Source organism: Arvicola amphibius, chromosome 8 (assembly GCF_903992535.2).
Source record: "Arvicola amphibius chromosome 8, mArvAmp1.2, whole genome shotgun sequence".
NCBI classification, from domain to species: Eukaryota; Metazoa; Chordata; class Mammalia; order Rodentia; family Cricetidae; genus Arvicola; species Arvicola amphibius.
This window is the reverse complement of record NC_052054.1, coordinates 116,935,105-116,955,419: the sequence shown is the minus strand read 5'-3', so window position 1 is coordinate 116,955,419 and position 20,315 is coordinate 116,935,105. Positions and strand designations below refer to the sequence as shown.

Below are 20,315 nucleotides of genomic sequence, written 5' to 3'. Positions count from 1 at the left end.
GCTCAAAGTTGCAGCAGTGGTTCACACCTGTAATTCCAGTACTTGGGATAGTGACACGTGTTGATAACTGTGAGCTCAAGGCTAGTCTGGGTTAGAGTCAGACTTAAAAATGGTTTAAATTTGACCTATTCATGTGCTCACAGGTTCCAATCATCACTTTAGCTTCCTTGTTTTCATTATGAACTAACAGTAATAATTAGTAGATATATGAACAAGCTTTTAACAAGGACTATACAGACCAAACATACTAGATACCAATCTAAAGCAAAGAGGTCTATTCAGGAGAGAAACCACCAAGCCAATTAACTGTGTGTGGCCTCACAGTTCAGACAGTACTTCAGTGAAACAAGTGAAAATAAGGCATAAAGGAGCACAAAACATCTCGACAGTCAAACAGACATGACAGACAAAAACTCAGAAGTTTGGAGTCAGAAAAGGCTGGAGAGCTTCCAGACAGCACAGGAAATGATGAAAACACCCAGACGTAGAAGAGGTGAGGAATGGGCTAGCCTAGCTCCTGGATAACAAAAGTTTCAAAGACAGAAAAGAGAGTAGGCCATGGTGCTATATGCATGTAATTCCAGCATTTGGGATGGGGAGGCAGGAGAGTTAAGAGTTTAAGGCCAGTTGTGCTATATGATACCTTATCTCAAAAAAGAAAATAGATAGGGAGACTTTTGGGAAGAAGGTGGTAGCTGGGAGATCTCACAGAATCTGTACATGGTTAGAAGGCAGGCAGTCCAGATTGTGGTAATGTAACCTGAGAGAGCCATCACATCATCAATGTATTACTTTTATTTTCTTGAGACAGGTTCTCATATAGGTCAGACTAGTCTCAAATTATCTATGGAACCCACGATTAACCCCCAATTTTGGCATCTTCCTGGCTCCATCTCCCAAGGGCTGGGATTATAGGTGTGGATACCCATACCCAGCTTGTCCTGAAGAGCAAATGCCTGAGAAACCTAGCTTACTGTCTATGCCTTTATCCTAACTATAGTGTTGGCAAAATTTTTACTCTCTCTTCTGGATTCTGCTTTTCAGATCAGCCAGGAACACTCACTTCATACTACCCAAGCGTTCTATTTCCAAGAATAGGAGGAAAACCAAAGGCATTTTAGAAATAACAGCTGAAGAGCTAGTCAGAGCTCTGTGAATGTCCAGTACTTAGCTCACATATTAATTCTGCTGTATGTTTGTGTATGTATCTGACTCTATCATTCTGCACCTTATTCCCGTGAGATAGGTCTCCCTCACCGACTCGAGGCAGGCTGGCAGCAAGCTCCAGTCAGTCCAGTTTGCATCTCTCCTCCCCACCCGATGGTACTAGGATTACAAGCACTTGTGAGAAGGCCTGGATTTTTTTTTTTTTAACTTGGGTTCAGGGATCCAAACTCAAGTCTATATGCTTATGCACCAAGTTGTCTTACTCACGGAACTATCCTTGTTTTGTCCCTCCAACCCCTGTGTGTGAATCTTCTGCAACTGAGTCCTCATTCCTAGCTCTGTCAACTGACTCCCTGAGAATGAACAGTTGGAAAATCAACTAGAAAACTGAAGCCATATATATTTTTTTACATGTATTGGTATTTTTTTAAAAATATTTATTTATTTATCATGTATACAATATTCTGTCTGTGTGTATATCTGTAGGCCAGAAGAGGGCACCAGACCTCATTACAGATGGCTGTGAGCCACCATGTGGTTGCTGGGAATTGAACTCAGGACCTTTGGAAGGGCAGGCAATGCTCTTAACCACTGAGCCATCTCTCCAGCCCTGAAGCCATATATTTTTGTAGAAATCTTAGAAATGTCACTATAAATCTTTGATTAAGTATTTTGTCTTGCTGTTTTAGATTAAAACAAAGATTAAACATTATTCTGATACAGATATGGACAATAATAAAATAACTTAAAAATAAGTATATACTTTTTTTACTTGTTATATGGGTCTTTTGTCTGCATTTATTTATGTATACTATGTGCATGTCTGGTTCCAAGGAGGTGAGAAGGGGCGTTATTTTCTGTGGAACTGGAATAACAGATGGTTGTAAGATATTATATGGGTGCTGGGAATCAAACCTGGGATCTCTGGAAGAGCAACTGGTTCTTTCTCTTAATCACTGAGTTATCTCTTTAGCCCCAGTTATAAAAATACACACACACTCATTTCATATTAGTATAATAGAAACATAGTATAACATATAACCATATTTTATTATATACAATATATCACATGCAAATTAATATATGACACATAATATATTGTATAATGTAAATAAACAAAAATAAAGCTAAAGGAAGTATAACTGACTTTCTCTGAGAGAGAAAAGAGATACATATGTAACTTCTAAGACTCTTTCTCTATACCTGGGAGGTGTTCAAATTTATTATTATATTAAAACAAAGAAACAAAGAAGCTAAAACACTTTAAGGCTAGGGATATAGCTCAGTTGACTGAGTGTTCAGCACACATAAGGCCTTGCATGTGATCCCCACTATTGCATAAACCAGTTGGTGTTGTATACCTGTAACCTCACCATTCAGAAGGCAGAGGATCAGGAGGAGTTCAATGCCATCCTTGGCTACTGAGAGAGTTCCAAAGACAGCTTAGGCTAATGAGACTTTGTCTAAAAAAAAATACATTTAAAATGTCTTCTTTGTATTAATATACTTTTCCATTTAAAAATGTAATTAAAATAATCTCCATACCTTGAAGACTTAACTCTGTAGCCCTTTTGAGGTCATCATCTTCTTTCTGTTCCCAAGCCTCCTAAAGAGAAAAGAACAAAACTAAAGTATTTAAAGGGGTACTCCTTAGACACAACTGATTAAGGGAAAATAAATTTCTCTGGGAGCATTTGCTTACCATGCTTTCTCTAGCTTTACAGAGATTTGAACTACAATCTATGAGAAAGATGGAGTGGAAGCTTGTTTCTTTTTCAAAACTGGCCTCTTAAAAAACCAAACCAAACCAAAACCAAGCATTCATTCTAGGGAGTCTTACTAACTTTTGCTTGTTTTTCAGTGAGAGGGATGGAACCAGGACCATGCATAATGCCAGGCAAGTGCTTTACTGGTGCTGTACATTTCCAGTCTCATGATACTTTCATTAGCATGATCTGGATTATCTTAGATCAGACAGCCGTGAAAATAGCACCTGTAAGTCAAGTATCTTAGATGATACAACAGGTCAAATCAACTAATATAAAGAAGTAAAAATCGAGTCTGGCGATGGTGGCACCCGCCTTTAATTTCAGCACCTGGGAGGCAGAGGCAGGAGGATCTCTGTGAGCTCAAGGCCAGCCTGGTCTACAAAGTGAGATCTAGGTCAGCCTGGGCTGTTAAACAAAGAAACCCTATCTCAAAAAACCAACCAACCAACCAACCAACCAACCAACCAACCAACCAACCAACCAACAAAAAGTAAAAATTGGGGGTTCAGAGAGATGGCTCAGTGGTCAAGAGTACTTTCTGCTCTTGCAGAAACACAGCTTCAATTCCCAGCACCCACATGTTGGCTTACAACTATCTGTAATTTCCAGTCACAGAGAACCTGATGCTTTCTGGCCTCTGTGGGCATTAGACAGTCACATGGTTCACATATACATGCAGACAAAATGTGCACTCACATAAAATAAAGTAAATCTTTAAAGTAAAAATTAAGAACTAGGGATATAACGTAGAGTAGCCAATGTTATGTCTGATCCCCAGTACTACAACAAACACTTGTGTACAGACTTGCTATATAATGAGCTGATAGATTTTAGATATTTCTGAGAAATTTGTTATCAAATAATTTATAGAAGATATATTGTAAGAAAATAACCAAGAAAGTATACTGCCTTGATATATCTCATAAAATCATGCTGAGGGATGTGCTGACAGCTTGCAGAATAAAGCTAACATGGAACAACCTTTAACATGTCATTTTGCTTAACATGCAATCAACTACAGCATATAGCATGACTAATAATATTTTGATAATAAAAATTTACTAGTTTAACTGTTCATTCAAGCCTAAAGCAAGCCCAAACAGCTTTTCTTTCCCCCTCAATAACTAACTGCACATAAACAGCCAGGAGCAATGCCTGACACACAGTAAATGCTTATCACATTTTAGTGACTGTGACTTGCTGTCTGGGAAGAATGGAGAAGGCAGTGACAGAGTGTCTTACTTGTTCTTGAAGGCTCTGAGCCAGTGCTTGCTGCAGTTCCTGCTCTTCTCTTTCACGCTCTATGTCATACTGCTGGAGCCAGTCAACCTCTCCCTGAGAGCCTTTTGGAGTTTTGTTTTCTTTATTCTCGTCACAGTCTTTCGTTATCTCAGAAAAACTAGCAGGCTCTAAAGAATCAGAATATTATTTTGGGGGAAAAAAAAAACAAACCCTGAATTTTTGTGAACTTTAGTGACACCTACTGTTAACAGAGTAATTTGCCCGCTCTTGCCCAACACTTTAGGTTTAGGGTCTAAGGCCTAGAACTTGCTAAGTAGCTGAGGATGACCTTGACCTTGACCTTCCACTTCCATCTCCTTGCTTGAATTACTGGTATGCACCATCATGCTTGGTTTTATGAGGTGCTGGGGATCAAACTCAGGGCTTTGTGCATGGTAGGCATGCCTGTTACTAAACAAGGAACACTCCCAGCCCTTGCTTACAACCTTTTGGGACCAACAATTTTATCTTCCCACATCTATACTGGAATTTCTCAGGTTCAGCACCATTAATAATTTGACTGGGATACAAGTAAGGCCTTTGGGGAGGGAGAAATGGAGAGGAGTGTATGCTGTGAATATTAGCAGGATTCCCCAGACTCTACCAGGGACAGGAGAGCTTTAACTGAGTCACCTGACAGGAATTAAAGATCCCTCTCAATTATGGAAATGGGAGTGCTGATGCCAGAAGTCTGTAGCTTTTTCTACTTGTTACCTTAGTTTTTGTCCCCACCCCTCCAAGCTGAGGACTGAACCCAGGGTCTTGTATTTGCTGTCACTGAGCTAAATCCTTAACCCCACTTCTCTCTACTACTGACAATCAAAAATGAAAGACACTGTCCAATATTCCAGGGCAGGGGAGAAAGACCTTGATTTAGAAGCACTGATCCACAGTAATAGTTCTGAAAACAAAGGATTATTATGAACAAGTGATATTTATTAACCAGTGACTAATAACAACAGGGGATACATAAAGGATACTTGCACTAAGAGGGATAAAGAACCCCATCAGATTTTGGTTTCTTGTTAAACTGAGGACGAACTAATTATTATTTTACTTCCATATAAAATAATTCAAAATTGAAGAGGCTCTGACTTTACAAATCTAGAAATCCTGCTATGGCTTCCATTTACAAACCTGAGGGCTTGCACTATTTAGAAGACACATATCAATAAAGGTTCTAGAATAACATTTTGTATAACAGACACTTATCTTGATGAAACCTACCTGGCTCAGCGACGGTTCTGGGTTTCTCAGCCTCCATAGCATCTGAATTTTCAGGCATTTCTTGAACATCATCTTCTGCAAATCCAGTGTCAGGGCTGCTGGTTGGCTTATCGTCATCTTCATGGCAGAGCACGGGCAAAGCTTCTCTCCTACTTATTTCTAACACAGCTGCCAGCACCTCTTCCTCACTCATTCTGTCAAATCCTGAGTTCTCCAATTCGGACTTCCCAGGTTCTAATCTGCACAATTTTGAATCCTGAAGAAGAGAACTGCTTTTACAAGAAGCCAAAGTATCTATTAATATAGCTAATGTGTACCAATTTGGATGTCAATTAATACAGCTAATGTTGAACACTTTATCTAATATACCCCAGAGTTTAAAGTGGGAATTTGGAGGCTGGAAGATGGCTCAGCAGTCAGGAGCACATAATACTCTTGCAGCAGATCAAGTTCTATTCTCAGGTCCCAAGCCTGGCTCTCTCTGGCTTTCAAGAACAAACCTCCACTTCCCCCACATAATTAAAAAATAAGAATGTGGAATTAAATTTGTGTGTTACCACACCTGGTTTATTTTGTGCTGGCGCTCACATCCACAGATTTTGCATGCTAGGCAAGCATTTTACCAACTGAGCTACAACTCCAAGCCTAACAGTGTTTCTTGATTATGACAGGCACAAAGCATACCACCTTCTCTAAAAATTTGGAAGATAAACACTGCTAAAGTAAATTACTCAAAACAGTAAGCCAATGGGTATGGTGGTGCAGCCTTGTAACCCTAATAGTTAGGAGGCAGAGGCAAGAAAACTGCTCTAAGTTCTAGGCCAGCCTGAGCTAGAACATGAGATTCTGTCTTTAAAAAAAAAAAAAGATTAGTCAGAGATAATAAGTCTTAAGAATTTTGGTTCAGATATATATCAAGTATACTATAAACATTTTGTTCATATTTGATTTTAAATGCTGGCTAGTCCTTTTTTTTTTTTTTATTGAGGCAGAGTATGATTATACAGCCCTGACTTGCCTGGAACTTAATATAGTGGACCTTCCTGGTCCTGGAACTACATTACCATGTGACCAGATTCATAGACATCCACCAGCTTCTGTCTCCTGAGTACTGGGATTAAAGGCATACATCACCTAGAAATGTTGTCTAATCTTAAATGAGAAAAGTAAAGGTCACATAAGATTCTGTAAGTAAAAATATATTTTCTGAGTAACTTTTATTCTAGGAGAATTCCCGGCTTTCTTTCATATTTATGGGAAGCAACCACAAACTTCCTTCAGCTTTACTGTAAGATAAGTAACTACTATAGCTCTATAGAATGATGCAAGCACCTGGAAAAGCTTACTTTTTTGAAGTATTAAATATTGAGGATTGTAATAGATGTACCTGTGTCTTCATCACTGTTATTTAACAAATGAAATTACCCAGTTGCTCTGTTGATATAAAATACTTACTATGATTTTCTCCTATAAACAATAGTATCCCATAAGCAAAGAGAGGAAACTTAGAATGTGTAAGTAGCTCTTGCACCCCCTTGCACGAGGAGCTGGGGATTGAAGCCAGAACCTCACACATGCTAGCCAAGTACTTCATCACTAGGCCAAATCCCCAGTAACATTCATTTCTTTTTAAAACAGACTACTTTTTTTGGAGACAGTGTCTTGCTATGTAGACCAGGCTGGCCTTGAACCTAGAATTCTGCCTGTTTCTTCTGTGCTGGGACAATAAACCTATACCATTCTGCTCAGACAAGACCGTTGGGTTTTGTTTTTTTCTTTGTTTATCTAGAAAAAGCACTCTCTAAAACCAGTGTCTCAAACAAAGACATTAATTTTGAGATCTATGTTGTGAATTTCTTTAATTTTCTGAGGCATTTGTTTGGACAGCTAAACTAAACAGAATACTGTCAGATATTCTGATGAACCATTACTTACTTTTTCCACATCTTCCTGCTGCTGTTCACTGCCTGGCACATCACAGAGCCTCTGGCTGAGGGCCACAGAGCGTTTTAGTTCATCCTCACTGTCAGAATCAAGGCATGAAGTGAAGGAGCTTTTGGATTTGAAGGTGAATTTCCTGTAATTATATATATAAAAGTCTATTTAATTTGCTTATTTTTGATGTATAAACACCAAAAAGCTTTTCCATTATGGGAAATTATTTAACAGAGGGAAAATATGGACCAAAAGAAGTATACTTAAGCATTACTTTTAATGACCTAAAAAGTCATTGTTTGAAAATGCTTGGCTATTTGTATTACCAGTAAACTTTGTGCCTTTTTTTTAAAATGACTAATTCCAAATGTAGTTTGTTTCTATCTTTATAAAGCAAGTATTCTATTGAGTCCATGAAGGTATAGCAAGCAATTAATCAGTCTGTGGTGGTGATAGTGGTGTTTTTGGAGACAGAGTCTTTCTACATAGCCCTGGTTGCCCTCAAACTCACAGAGATTCAAGTGCTGGGATTAAAGGCATGCATTACCATTTCCAGCTACAAATAGCTATTTTTGACAAAAGTACATGAGGGCTAATTTTTGACCTTTTAAATTATGATCTATGTACTTTAAAGTGGACAGCAACAATCCACTTATTTTATTTATTATTTCGAAGTCAGACTTCTGGCAACCTCTCTACCTTCCAGAAGGGACATTCCAAATTAAGGGGAAAGAAAATCTGAGAAGGCAGTTCTAAATCCCAATACAATAATAGGACATGATGTATTTTCAATATAGCAATTTCATGAGATGAGAGCTATGAAATGAGGGAGGATAATCACAAAGAAAGGGGAGAAAAAGAAAGAACTAAAAGTTGTTTAATGTAAGGCAAATAATACCAATATTCAAAAACAGTGAAGCTGGCACGATACATTTGTATTGGCAGCACTAGGGAGGCTGAGGCAATAAAACTGAAGATTTGAGACCAGACTGAATTATATAGCAAGATTTTACTTGAAAACAAAACACAAAACTACAAACAAGCAAAACCCAGTGCAGTACTGATGCTTAGAATGTGGATTTACTTTTCCTTCGTACGCATATGTATGTATGTCTATGTGTCAGTATGCCACGAGTCTGGGTATGCCACATGTATGTAAGTGCTGAGGCCATGAGAAGAGAGTATCAGATCCTGGTTGTAAGCCATCTGACATGGGTGCGGGGATCTGAACTTCAATGCTCTGGAAGAGCAACAAATACTTTTAACCATTGAGCTATATCTGAGCCATCTTTCCAGTCCCATAATGCAAATTTTAAATCATTAAGAAATATGTAACTGTCTCAGTCTCAATGTGTATAAGAATAGCATAACATACTGAGCATGGTGACACATGCCTTTAATATCAGCACTTGGGAGGCAGACATGTGGAGCTGAGTTTGAGGCCAGCCTGGTCTACAGAGCAAGTTCCAGGATAGTCAAAGCTACAGAGAAACAACATCAAAAACCAAAATGAATAAATAAATAAAATAAAGAGAGAATAGCATTAACACATTTTAGAAAAATTTCATCTAATATGGTTAAAATTTTAAGAGATAAATGCTTTAAAAGGCAAGCTTTATTTGTATTAAAATTTATCTATGTGAAACAATATTATTTAGTGATGCAGATAAAGTGCTACCGCATTAAAGGAGGAAGTAGCAAAGATCAAAGAACAAGAACTTCCTTTGATGGATGTTAAAATAAACTCTTATGTAATAGTAAAAAAATATGAAAATCTGAAAAATATAAGTGATTTAAATGTGAAAACTGTAAGTAAGTACGCATGACACAAAGAAAAAGAGTGCAATGAAAATCAAGAGGATAGCATAGAAACAAAGATAAAGAGGGAAGAGACCAGTGTGAAGACTGAACATACCTGAAAAGCGGATTGGGCCAAGCAAGATACCAAGCCCAGATACTTGAATAGCTGCCTATAATGAGTTTATAAGGTTCCCAGGGTAACTTAAAAATTGCCAAATCAGTTCCCCACCAATGGTTTTGGGGTCATCTCATATAGCTCAGGCTGGCCTCAAACTTGCTATTTATGAAGATGGATGGTCTTCAATTCCTGAGCCTCCTGCCTTTATCTCACAGGTCTGGGATTGACTAAAGATGTATGCCACCACACCCAGCTTTAATTAACTTTCTTGATTCTTAATTTTTGATTTCATACTCATCAAGCAAACCTCAACTATTTTTTATCAGGTACATACTTTGTTAAAGGGGTGATACCTAGCTATGTTTAACCATGGTCAAATGTGACAAAGAATATTATAGAGGAACCAATGGTACCCAGTTTAGAATTTAGCCTCTTTTAAATCTAACCTGCATGTTGGGTTTTATAGGCCCTAACCACCTTTTATTAGCCAACTTTCAAATTCTCATCCCATTAGACCGCAGAGAAAAAATGGTTATGTCAATGTACAATAATATACAATGAAATAATTTACTTCTTGGAACCACTGTGATTTGTGCATATCCATGAGTAAGGATAATGTTTACAGAAGGCAGCTTGCCTGTAGCAGTGAAAAATGTTTGTCCTTAAATGCATCACTTGCTCACTTTCTAAGCAGCCAAGAAGATTCATACTGATACATCTCAGATTTCTAGTCATTTTAATTATCTGGTTTTATTGCACCGAAAAATGACAGGAGGAAAAGAAAACAGTAGTTCCTAAATGTTGTCTTATGGATACTAAAATTTCAAACAAGCTGTGCTTTTCTTAAAAGGACTTTGGGACATCAAATTTGCTTCATGTTGCTTCATATGCATTTTGAAGCGAACTGACAATTAAGTCAATTTAAATGGTCTAATTTTAAAAAATGGGTCTATCAGAAATTCCGGTGACCTCTTAGGAAGCACAATTTTGAAAAATGAGAAAGAAAAGAAGAGAGAGTTTCTGTCCTTAAACTTCTGGTCTTTAAAAAATGCCAAGTATTTGCAAAGTAGCTGCACTCCAGTGCTTGTTTGTTTCCTGTCTCCTTCCAGAACTCTTCCTGTCAGTGTCAAGGAGAAGCAACAATAGGTGGGTCCTGTGCCATCTATGAGGAAGGGTGCACTAGACAGGAGTTGTTTTTATCTCTTTAAACCTTAGAGTCAATTCTTAAGTTTTAGGATGAAAATAATGCTATTAGCAAAGATCTTTTAAGAAATTTAAAAACAAAATAATCCTGGAACCTTTTCTGATTGCTAAAAAAAATCCCTAGATCATATCTAAGCCAGACTCAAGAACATTTCCAAGTATGAGTAATATTGAGCAACTGGCATGCAAAAACAAATGATAAAGAAAAGGGAAAAGGGCAACTTTAGAGATTAGGGTGAGCCAAATCCTTAGACAAAATTTGGGTACATAAGAAACAGAACTCACTTTGAAGGTGTAGAAGGGCTGGTGATGCAGGAATTCACCATTTGAGAGGCTTTCAATGGTCTAGAACTATTAGAAAATTAGAGAATATGTAATATATACAATTGCATCATTAAAGGTAGATATTTAACTGGTAAAGTTAATTATTCTATACTATAGGTCTCTTATATCCTCTTGAAAAGCAAGCAATAGTTTAAAATAACAATAAAAGCCCAGAGGAAAAATTAATTATCATCTCTGGCTCTCCTTGATCTAATTGAAATAAACAGCTTTACAAACAAAGTCAAGTGTAATACATATGACAAGAACCTGGGGGGAAACTATCTCATTTATTTTTGAGCAATAAAATAATAATAGCTCTCCTAGACGGCAAGCACTGTATGTACTACCATACTTAATGGTTACAACAATCTTATTTTCCCACAGAGAAGTCAAACTTTCCAAGGTTGTAAAGCCTAAAATTGCATTAAAATGTAGTCAGACAGCTGCATTTAAGGTCAGTGGTCACAAAGATAAGAAGTACAGTCAGAGGCACTAACAGCTCTACCAGTAGAAGGCAGTTTACACAAAGTAAAAACATTATCTTCAAATAAGAACAGAAAAAACAAACAAACATCAAAACAAAACAATTACATACACTAAAAACTCTCAGGGCACAGGCTTTGTTAGTAAACCCATGAGGACATTAGTGCAAACTTACATGATGTACTTTATAAATCCAAAGATAAATATATCTTATAAATTGTGTCAATTAATTTTGGGAAACGTTTGTTTATTTTTTGTAATACTGCTTTAGCCAAGACACTGTCCTCCCTGTTCTTTTTGGAGACAGAGTATTATCATTTAACCCAGGGTGGCCTCAAACATTCTACGTAGCTAAACTGTTCTTGAAGCATCCTTCTGCTGTAGACTGGAATTACAGGCATGTGTTACCATACCTGACAAGACTCGGGCCTTTTTAGTTACTAAACAGTAAAATCAATCTCTTGGTAAAATTAATAATTTGGAGAAAATTTTCAAAAATTCGTTTCACTACTACAGCTTCAGGACTTTATGATTCTACCAAATTACTGTTCAAGTATGAAAAAGAACTGCAGCATAGGATTCCAAGTTGAACATGCATGTAGAAGAACATGGCGTTCAGGAGGCCTAAGGTTCCAGCATGCATGATGACAATGCAAAATCTAAAGCAAAGGGGACTTCTTTTTCTCTGAAACATTTCTAGGAGTCTCTGATGTTATCCACATTGGGCATAATTCCTACTTATAGAACAGTTAGTCTTTCTGGGAGGGAGCTTGAGTTTAAATCTGATTTCTCAAATTTGCATATCCCAAAGTGCTGAGCATTTGTTAAGAACACTGATTCCCAAGCCCCATTCAGATCCTGAGTAGAACATCTAGAGATGAACACAGAAATGAATACTTTAAGTGTCTAGGTGAGTCTTAAGATTACCACATTTCACTTATATTACCAAGTATGTCAACTGGTCTTCTATTTTATTTTCTGTTCTAAAAGAGTAGCAACACTCTTTCAAAAAAGTACTGTATTATAACAGGCATCTATTAAATCTGGAAGAATTTTGTGTAAGCATTTTTCTTTAATTACTTCTCTCCGACAGAAGTTTAATACTAAAATTCCAAAATAATGCAGAATTTAAATCTCCTTTGATTATTTTTCCTGATAGTTGTTATCTAGTTTGGCCAATCTCTGAAATATTAAAACCCATTTCAAAAATAAAGGTAAAAAGCATTGTCTCTTACATTGCCATATGTGCACTCCATCCGAGAGTAAAAGGTGGCTTTGTATTTTCAGTGCAATGAGATGACAGGGTCAGATATCTCGGAATAATGACTTGCTGTCCTATCTTGTTGTTAAGTGAAAGAGTTACATTGAAGCTGTACCGTTTCAAATGAAGAATGAGGACCCTGGAAAAAAAGAGAATGGCTCTGCTAATTCATATGGAACACAGGTACACTCTAGCCAAGTCGAATCTGACTGAGGGATACAGCTGGTCACACTGGGTGGTGATGACCACACCTTTACTCCTAGCACCTGTGAGGCAGAAGCAGGTGGTTCTCTATAAACTCAAGGCCAACCTGGTCACACAGAGAGTTCCAGATTAGCTAAGGCTATATAACAAGAAACTGCCTCAAACATCCCCCCTCAAACCAAGCCCACACACTTAGCCAAACTAAACGTATTTTAAGAAATTTTTACTAAATATTTGCCATGTACAAAGGTGTGGATATATACAAATAAAAACCTTAGATCCATTGATTAATGAAGTTTAGATAAAGTACATCTAATGTTCCTAGGAAACTCTCCCACCATAAACACACAACAGACCAAAGAACTAAATTTTTAGATGTGTCTATTGATTTTTGGTTAACATTATTTATTTGAGTGTTATATATTTAAAATAGGTCATATATGATCATATGGCAAAATGTCTATTAGACTGAATATTATATAGTAGCCCTTATGCATAATGGTGACCAACATTATTTCAAGATTTTTTTGGGGGGGGGGGATATCTTTTTTTGTTGTTTAGCTCTTGTAGACCAGGCCTTGAACTCAGAGATCCACCTGTCTCTGTACCCCAAGTGCTGGGATTAAAGGCATACACCACTTCCACCAGCCTTTTTCTTTAACTTTTTTTCCATTTATTTTACATATCAATCAGTTTCTCCACCCTCCTCTCCTCCCAGTCCTTGCTACTTCCCGTCTAAGCCGCCCCCCTCCACTTCTACTCCTTCACTGTCTTGGATAGAACATTAATAAGTCATCTTTAACTCTGGCTTGTCTGGAGGTTTCAATGCAAACCAGGCTGGCTTTGAACTCATGGTAACCCTCCTACTCTAGATTCCCACATGCTATGATTAACTCACTGGTATTTCAAGATTAATTATTTTTATTTATTCTAGAGCTAGAGTCTCTCGCAGTCCAGGCTGGCTACAAACTAAGGATGACCTTGAACTTCCAGTCCTCCCACCTCTATCTTTCAAGTGCTAAGAGAGCTGAGATAGCAGACACTCATCACAAAGACAGGTTTTATGTGGGGACCTGGGATTGAACCTAAGGTTTCCTGCACGTTGAGCAAGTGTTTTCTCAATGAATTTTCTAGCCATTGATATTATTCTTATTTTACTATACTTATTTACTTTGTTTGTATATGAATGTGGGCCATGGTATCCATGTGGAAATCAGACTCTCTGTGAGCCACTTCTCTCCTACCAAGTAGGTCCTGGGAATTGAACTCAAATCACTGGCTTGGCAGCAAGCACCTTTATCCTTTGAGCCATTTTACTGGCCCTAATTCTCTTATTTTAGAAGCACTGTCTCTAGAGAAAACTAAGAGGAAAACCAGAAAACTTTACCCACTAACAAAAGCATTATGTAAATCATTTGCTTTTGGTTTCAGACTCTGGTCTGAATCTAAAAAGAAATTTAGCTCTTCTTGTTTCTTTTTGTTATTACTACTGTAAGCTAATTGTCATCTAATTTCACCTAATTTCTGCCTTATAGATTAAATATATTTCATAACCCATAAGAACTTCTAAATTTGAAACTCAAAAATTTTATCAGATTTAAGCTTCAGTTTTGGCAAAAAACTATCTCGCCTTAGAAAATTCTGTGTGTTCATTCTGCATAGGCCTCTACCACAGAAGCCACAAACTCAAAAAATTTGCAAGTTGAAATTACTGATTATATTTCTCTTTATGTGGGATAGGACTCTAATCCTAGAACTCAGAAGGCTGAAGCAGAAGAATTATAAGTTCAAGGTCCATTTTAGTGACTTAGGAAGACCCTACAAAAACTTAAAAAGTCTTTGGCTATAGCTCATGGGTAGAATATTTGCCTTACATGTATGAGACCCTGGGCTAGGCCTCCAACACCAAAAAGAATTTTTTTTCCAACTCGTGGCCTCCTAATTTACAATGTAAAAGGATATACTGATCCTGCTGAGGCAGAATAAAAAAAGTCAGTCTTGATAAAGGTGTTAGGCCTTTCAATGATAAAAGCAGAGGGCTGAGATGTGGCCAGGTGGCATAGTGCTTGACTGGCTTTCAATTCCAGTACTAGAAAGATCCAAAATATAAAACAGATGTAGAATTAGACCTAGTGGTGCACGGCTGTAATCCCAGCACTTAGGAGATAAAAGCAAAAAGATTATTGCAAACTGAAGGTCATCTTGGGCTACATAGTGAGTTCCAAAATATGCAGGGCAGAAGACAGTGGCTTGGAGGACTGATAATTAGTATTTTTTTTAATTTATTTATTTTAAATTAAAAATTTCCATATCCTCCCATTTCCCTCCCCCCATCCCTATCCCCCTTCCTCTCCAGTCCAAAGAGCAGTAAGGGTTCCCTGCCCTGTGGGAAGTCAAGGTCCTCCCCCCTCCATCCAGGTCTAGGAAGGTGAGCATCCAAACAGACTAGGCTCCCACAAAGCCAGTACATGCAGTAGGATCAAAGCCCAGTGCCATTGTCCTTGGCTTCTCAGTCAGCCCTCATTGTCAGCCACGTTCAGAGTCCGGTTTGATCACATGCTATATCAGTCCCAGTTTAGCTAGCCTTGGTAAGCTCCCAGTAGATCAGCCCCACCGTCTCAGTGGGTGGGTGCACCCCTCGAGGTCCTGACTTCCTTGCTCATGTTCTCCCTCCTGCTCCTCATTTGGACCTTGGGAGCTCAGTCCAGTGCTCCAATGTAGGTCTCTGTCTCTAGCTTCACCAATCGCCTGACGAAGGTTTCCTCTGGGTGGATAGCCTTAGTGCAGGAACAAGAAACTGTTCCTGAACCAAGGACCTTGCAGACAATCTAATAATTAGTATTTAAGATTCAGAGGCATCTATTTCATATAACAAGTTTAGAACAAACTGACACTTAATACAAGTACAGTACTGGAGGGGAACAGATCTCTTTTACGTAATATTTTATTTACACTATTTGAAATTTTTTTATTTTATGTGCATGCATGTTTTCTCTACATGTTCTGTGCACCACTGTGCACCTGGTGCCGGAGGAATCAGTTGTTGACTCCTATGGGAGGCCTGTCCTTTTATGAATGGAGACAGAGGGGGGAGAAGATGGGGAGAGGGGATCAGATGTGGAGGAGGGGACAGGAGAGGAGGAAGGGGAAATTATGGTCGGTATGTAAAATAAACTTTAAAAAATTAAATTAAAAAATTATATAACTTCAGAAAGGGAAAAAAAAGGAAAAAAACAGATCTTCTGAGAATGGAGCTACAGAGTTTTAAGTCACCATATGGGCTGGGTATGGTGGCCCATGCTTTTTAAACTCAGAGGCAGGAAGATCTTTGTAAGTTCAAGGGTATCCTGGTCTACATATAGCGAGTCCCAGGACAGGAAGAACTATGTAGAAAAACTGTATCTCAAAAAAAAAAAAAAAAAAAAAAACCAAAGCCACAAAAGTAGGTGCTGGGAATTGAACCCAGACCATCTAGAAGGACAGCCAGTACTCTGCTGAGCCATCTCTCCAGAACCACTTCGGTATTTTCAACTTCATAAAGTTAGTGACTAATCTTTTGTCTTCGAATTTCTTCTTCCCTCATAACATTAGTAAATATAATCTTTTAAAAACACAAAAATAATACTGCTATGACTTAAAAAGTAATTTCTCTGAAAACTTATTTTCTAGAAAGGAATGGATTATAGAATGCAAAAGAACTTTTCCCTGGAGCCTAGATTCCAGAAAGGATACATTTACAGAAAATTTGAAGCTAATAAAAGAAACTAAAGCTCTCTGGTACAGGCAGAGAGCCACATAAATATTTAATGCTAATAATCATCTTGTTTGTGGCAGAGAGTTCTAATCCTGGGAAGTACTAAAAGGTATCTTGTAACCACATCATAATTTCTGTACCTAGCTTCATCTTATGTACAGTACTAACACAATGTAAACTAATTTTATCCAAGGCAGAAAATTCAACTATGATTACAGGAAATCTAATAACTTCTTAAGAACCTTTGAAAAAGCAATTCACAAAATGTAGCAAGTTGCTTCTCCTGTGTCCACACTGTCTGGGGCTTCTCCCCTGATGGATGAGGGAGAAGACTATAGCGGAAACAGATGACATCGCTAATGCAAAATTCAAAACTGAACAGGCTCCCAGATCTCAAACTCAGAGAACTTAAACAATGCTACAGTGACAAATTCTATACCTATTTTACGTGAAAAGAGGCACCCAAAAAGTAGGAACATGGCAGGCAGTGGCAGTGCACATCTTTAATATCAGGCAGAGGCAGGAGGATCTGGTCAACAAAGTGAGTTCCAGGACAGCAGGCCTATTACACAAAGAAACGCTGTCTCAAAAAAACAAAACAAAAAAATCAGGGACACTGAAAATACTATATAAAATTTTCTTTAGACTATGCATAATGTACATATGAATGAATATTAGTGCTTAGACCTGCACACACTCCAACCCTGAATCTCATGATGCATATGTAAGTATTACAAAATACAAGAAGCTTCTGGCTCAACTATTTCAGAAGGGATCCTCGAACACACAACTGTTACAATGTTACCAAAAGAAAGCTTCAGAGCCGGTGTTCCTAACTGCATCCTCTTTTTGTCATTTCCCAAGACTCAAAGACTACTTCCCTACAGCATTCGAAATTCTCTTTTTATTCCTTTATATTTTTATGGGTATGGGTGTTTTGCCTGCATGTATATCTAGGCATTGATTCCCTTGAAACTGAAATTATAGATGATTGTAAGCCACCAAATGGGTGTTGGGGAATGAATCCTGGTCCTCTGCAAGAGTAAGTAGCTAATGCTCCTAACTACTGAGCTGTGTCTCTAGTCCGTCTTCCTTTTATACGCAAGCTTTCAAGATCCTTACGAATTCATAGTGTTAAGTTTGTCTGCTTGTTTACTGGGTTTAGGGATCAAATCTAGGGCTCAGTACATGGTAGGTGAACACTGTATATTCCCAGTGAATTAGAGATATACACTTTCTAAAAAGGCAACAAACTTACCTGGGAAGCCTGTTAAATTTGTGTCGGACAAGAGCACACTTTCCACCACACTTTTCACAAGAATATTCCAGCTCTTCTGCCTATAAAAAGATGAGAGAAAAATAAGGATGAAGTGAACTGGCATTAACCCACTAAATGCAAATAATCTTTAGTCTCCCTAGTTCAGTGGAATGACAACTCTGAACCAGTTTTAAATGCTGTGTGTGGAACCACAGAATACCAAATTAAGACTTATTTATGATATGTCTCCTATTTTCAGAATTCCTAATTCCTTCTTTACCAAGGAAACATCTCAATTTATGATAGTAACTAGACTCTAATGAAGCAGATCTTAATTTTTTCCCCATAGATACACAAGAATAGGCTGCCAAGAGTATATCCAGATTTTAACAGTTGGCTATAGCAGAGATAAGATCACCTTCAGGGTAGGTGGAGTCATGGTCTGTTAGGTGTTTAACTCTACCCCTTTCTTACAATGGAACTCATCTTCTGGTGACAGCCCACTAAGAACAACTGCTCTAAAAGGACAAAGTCTGGGGTGGATACCATGACCTAGAGAGAACTGAAACAAGGAATCCTTAAAAGGGGGATAAAGATACAAGAAAATCTTCAGTGCACAACAACAACAAGAACAGCAGAGAACGAGTAAAACAACAGACAGAGCAGCCGTCTGCTGAGGACACTTGACAGTCATCATTTGAAGAACAGAATTTTTATTAAGCAATAGAAAGAAAACCCTGCCAATTTGCTACAACAAAAAAGGATCATCAATACAGATGAAGAAGAATCTTAGCAAATTCCCACCAGTTCTAAGGTCACACAATACGTCTGACTATGCCCCCAGAAACTTTCTGAATCTCTCCCCAGACACACACACCTGATTCTCCCTTCTTGTTCCTATTAGGACATACAACCTAAGAAAAGAGTATATTTTCATTCCTCAGCTCTCATTGTATCTCCAAATTTAATTCATGTTGCCAAATTTGACAAAAGATCATTTCAAATGCTTTGCATTCATATTTGTTTACAAGTAAGAAACGGCTTTTGTGTGTGTTGTGTTTTGAGACAGGATTTCTCTGCAGTTGCCTCCCAAATGCTGGGATTAAAGGCATGTGCCACCAGTGCCCAACAAAAAACAGCTTTTAAGGTTCCTTAAAACAAGCAGCATTTAGCTAAACATTCAATCTATTTAGAAAACCAGTTTTCTTCTTTAGCAGCTTTAACCAAGTTATCATTATTTATACTTTCACTAGTTTTCTCTGCAAATAATTTAGTCAAACTCTGCCTTAAAGAAAAGATATTTATAAATATAAAACTGAGTTATGTGAATATATCAAAGATATTACCCTAAAGAAAAGATCAAGAGAATCTTGAATTGAACGAGGAGGGAGAGGTTTTTTCCTCCGAGGAAGGTCAATGGAGAGATCATTAAACTGTTCTCTTTTGGGAATAATCTCTCCACACCTGTAAGGATGAGATGAGATTAGTGTAAAACTGGGACTATAAAAATACATACCTATAAATATGTACATATTTACATCATACAAATAAAAACCATACATAAAGAAAACTATACTTGATACCTTTTTCCCCTATAGAGAGCTTAAGGTCCAATATACACTAATAGCATAATACAATCTTTTTTTAAAAAGATTTATAAATTATATACAGTGTTCTGCTTGCATGTATGCCCGCACGCCAGAGGAGGGCGCCAGATCTCATTACAGATGGTTGTGAGCCACCATGTGGTTGCTGGGAAATGAACTCAGGACCTCGGGAAGAGAGCAGCCAGTGCTCTTAATCTCTAAACCTTTTTTCTGGTTTCCATACTGCAATCTTAATAATTTTCTTCCATACAGAAGCACACTTCTCTGACTTCTACTAAAATATCCTGTTTCTACCTCTAGATCCAGATTTAAACAGCTAGTGTGATCTGCTCTGGCACATGAAGATTATCAATTACAAAAAGTAATAATGATAATTCAAGGGTAAGAGTGGTAGTCTTGATCATATAAGCAAAATTGTTGCAGCTAGATAAAGTCTCATCACACAGGAGTGACAGCTCCGAATCATCATGGACTTTACACACTCAAAGGATATGGACTCACAAAGGCAAAGATCACCTCAGGATTCTGCCTGTGAGAGGAACTTAGTAAAATACGTTCTTACAGCCTGGTCTTTAATTGTGGCAGAAAGCTACTGTGGCCCAACTTTGAATAAAATTAAAAGTGCTGAAAAAGACAAATGAAAAGCATTGACCAAAAATTACCTTTAAAAAATTTGTTTCTAGGGGCTGGAGAGATGGCTCAGAGGTTAAGAGCACTGACTGTTCTTCCAAAGGTCCTGAGTTCAATTCTCAGCAACCACATGGTGGCTCACAACCATCTGTAATGAGATCTGGCGCCCTCCTCTGGCGTGCGGGCATACATGGAGGCAGAATGTTGCATACATAATAAATAAATAAATAAATCTTTTTAAAAAAAAAAAACAAAAAAAATTTGTTTCTAATGACTGAAGAATGAGCTCAGTTC

General features: G+C 37.8%; 1 protein-coding gene across 4 annotated transcripts in view; it reads right to left on the bottom strand.

Moving 5' to 3' along the window:
• Usp37 (ubiquitin specific peptidase 37) overlaps nt 1-20,315 on the bottom strand; it is a 65,429-nt gene that overhangs the window by 9,932 nt on the left and 35,182 nt on the right. For 3 of the 4 annotated variants that reach the window (XM_038340547.1, XM_038340549.1, XM_038340548.1), the window contains exons 15-22: nt 19,131-19,248; nt 17,785-17,864; nt 12,543-12,707; nt 10,786-10,851; nt 7,380-7,521; nt 5,445-5,700; nt 4,179-4,345; nt 2,713-2,773 (exon numbers count right to left, since the gene is read on the bottom strand). In XM_038340547.1, coding sequence (XP_038196475.1) covers nt 2,713-2,773; nt 4,179-4,345; nt 5,445-5,700; nt 7,380-7,521; nt 10,786-10,851; nt 12,543-12,707; nt 17,785-17,864; nt 19,131-19,248 — 1,055 coding nt within the window. The remainder of the gene's footprint in view (nt 1-2,712; nt 2,774-4,178; nt 4,346-5,444; nt 5,701-7,379; nt 7,522-10,785; nt 10,852-12,542; nt 12,708-17,784; nt 17,865-19,130; nt 19,249-20,315) is intronic. The other variant, XM_038340550.1, reaches the window with a different exon arrangement.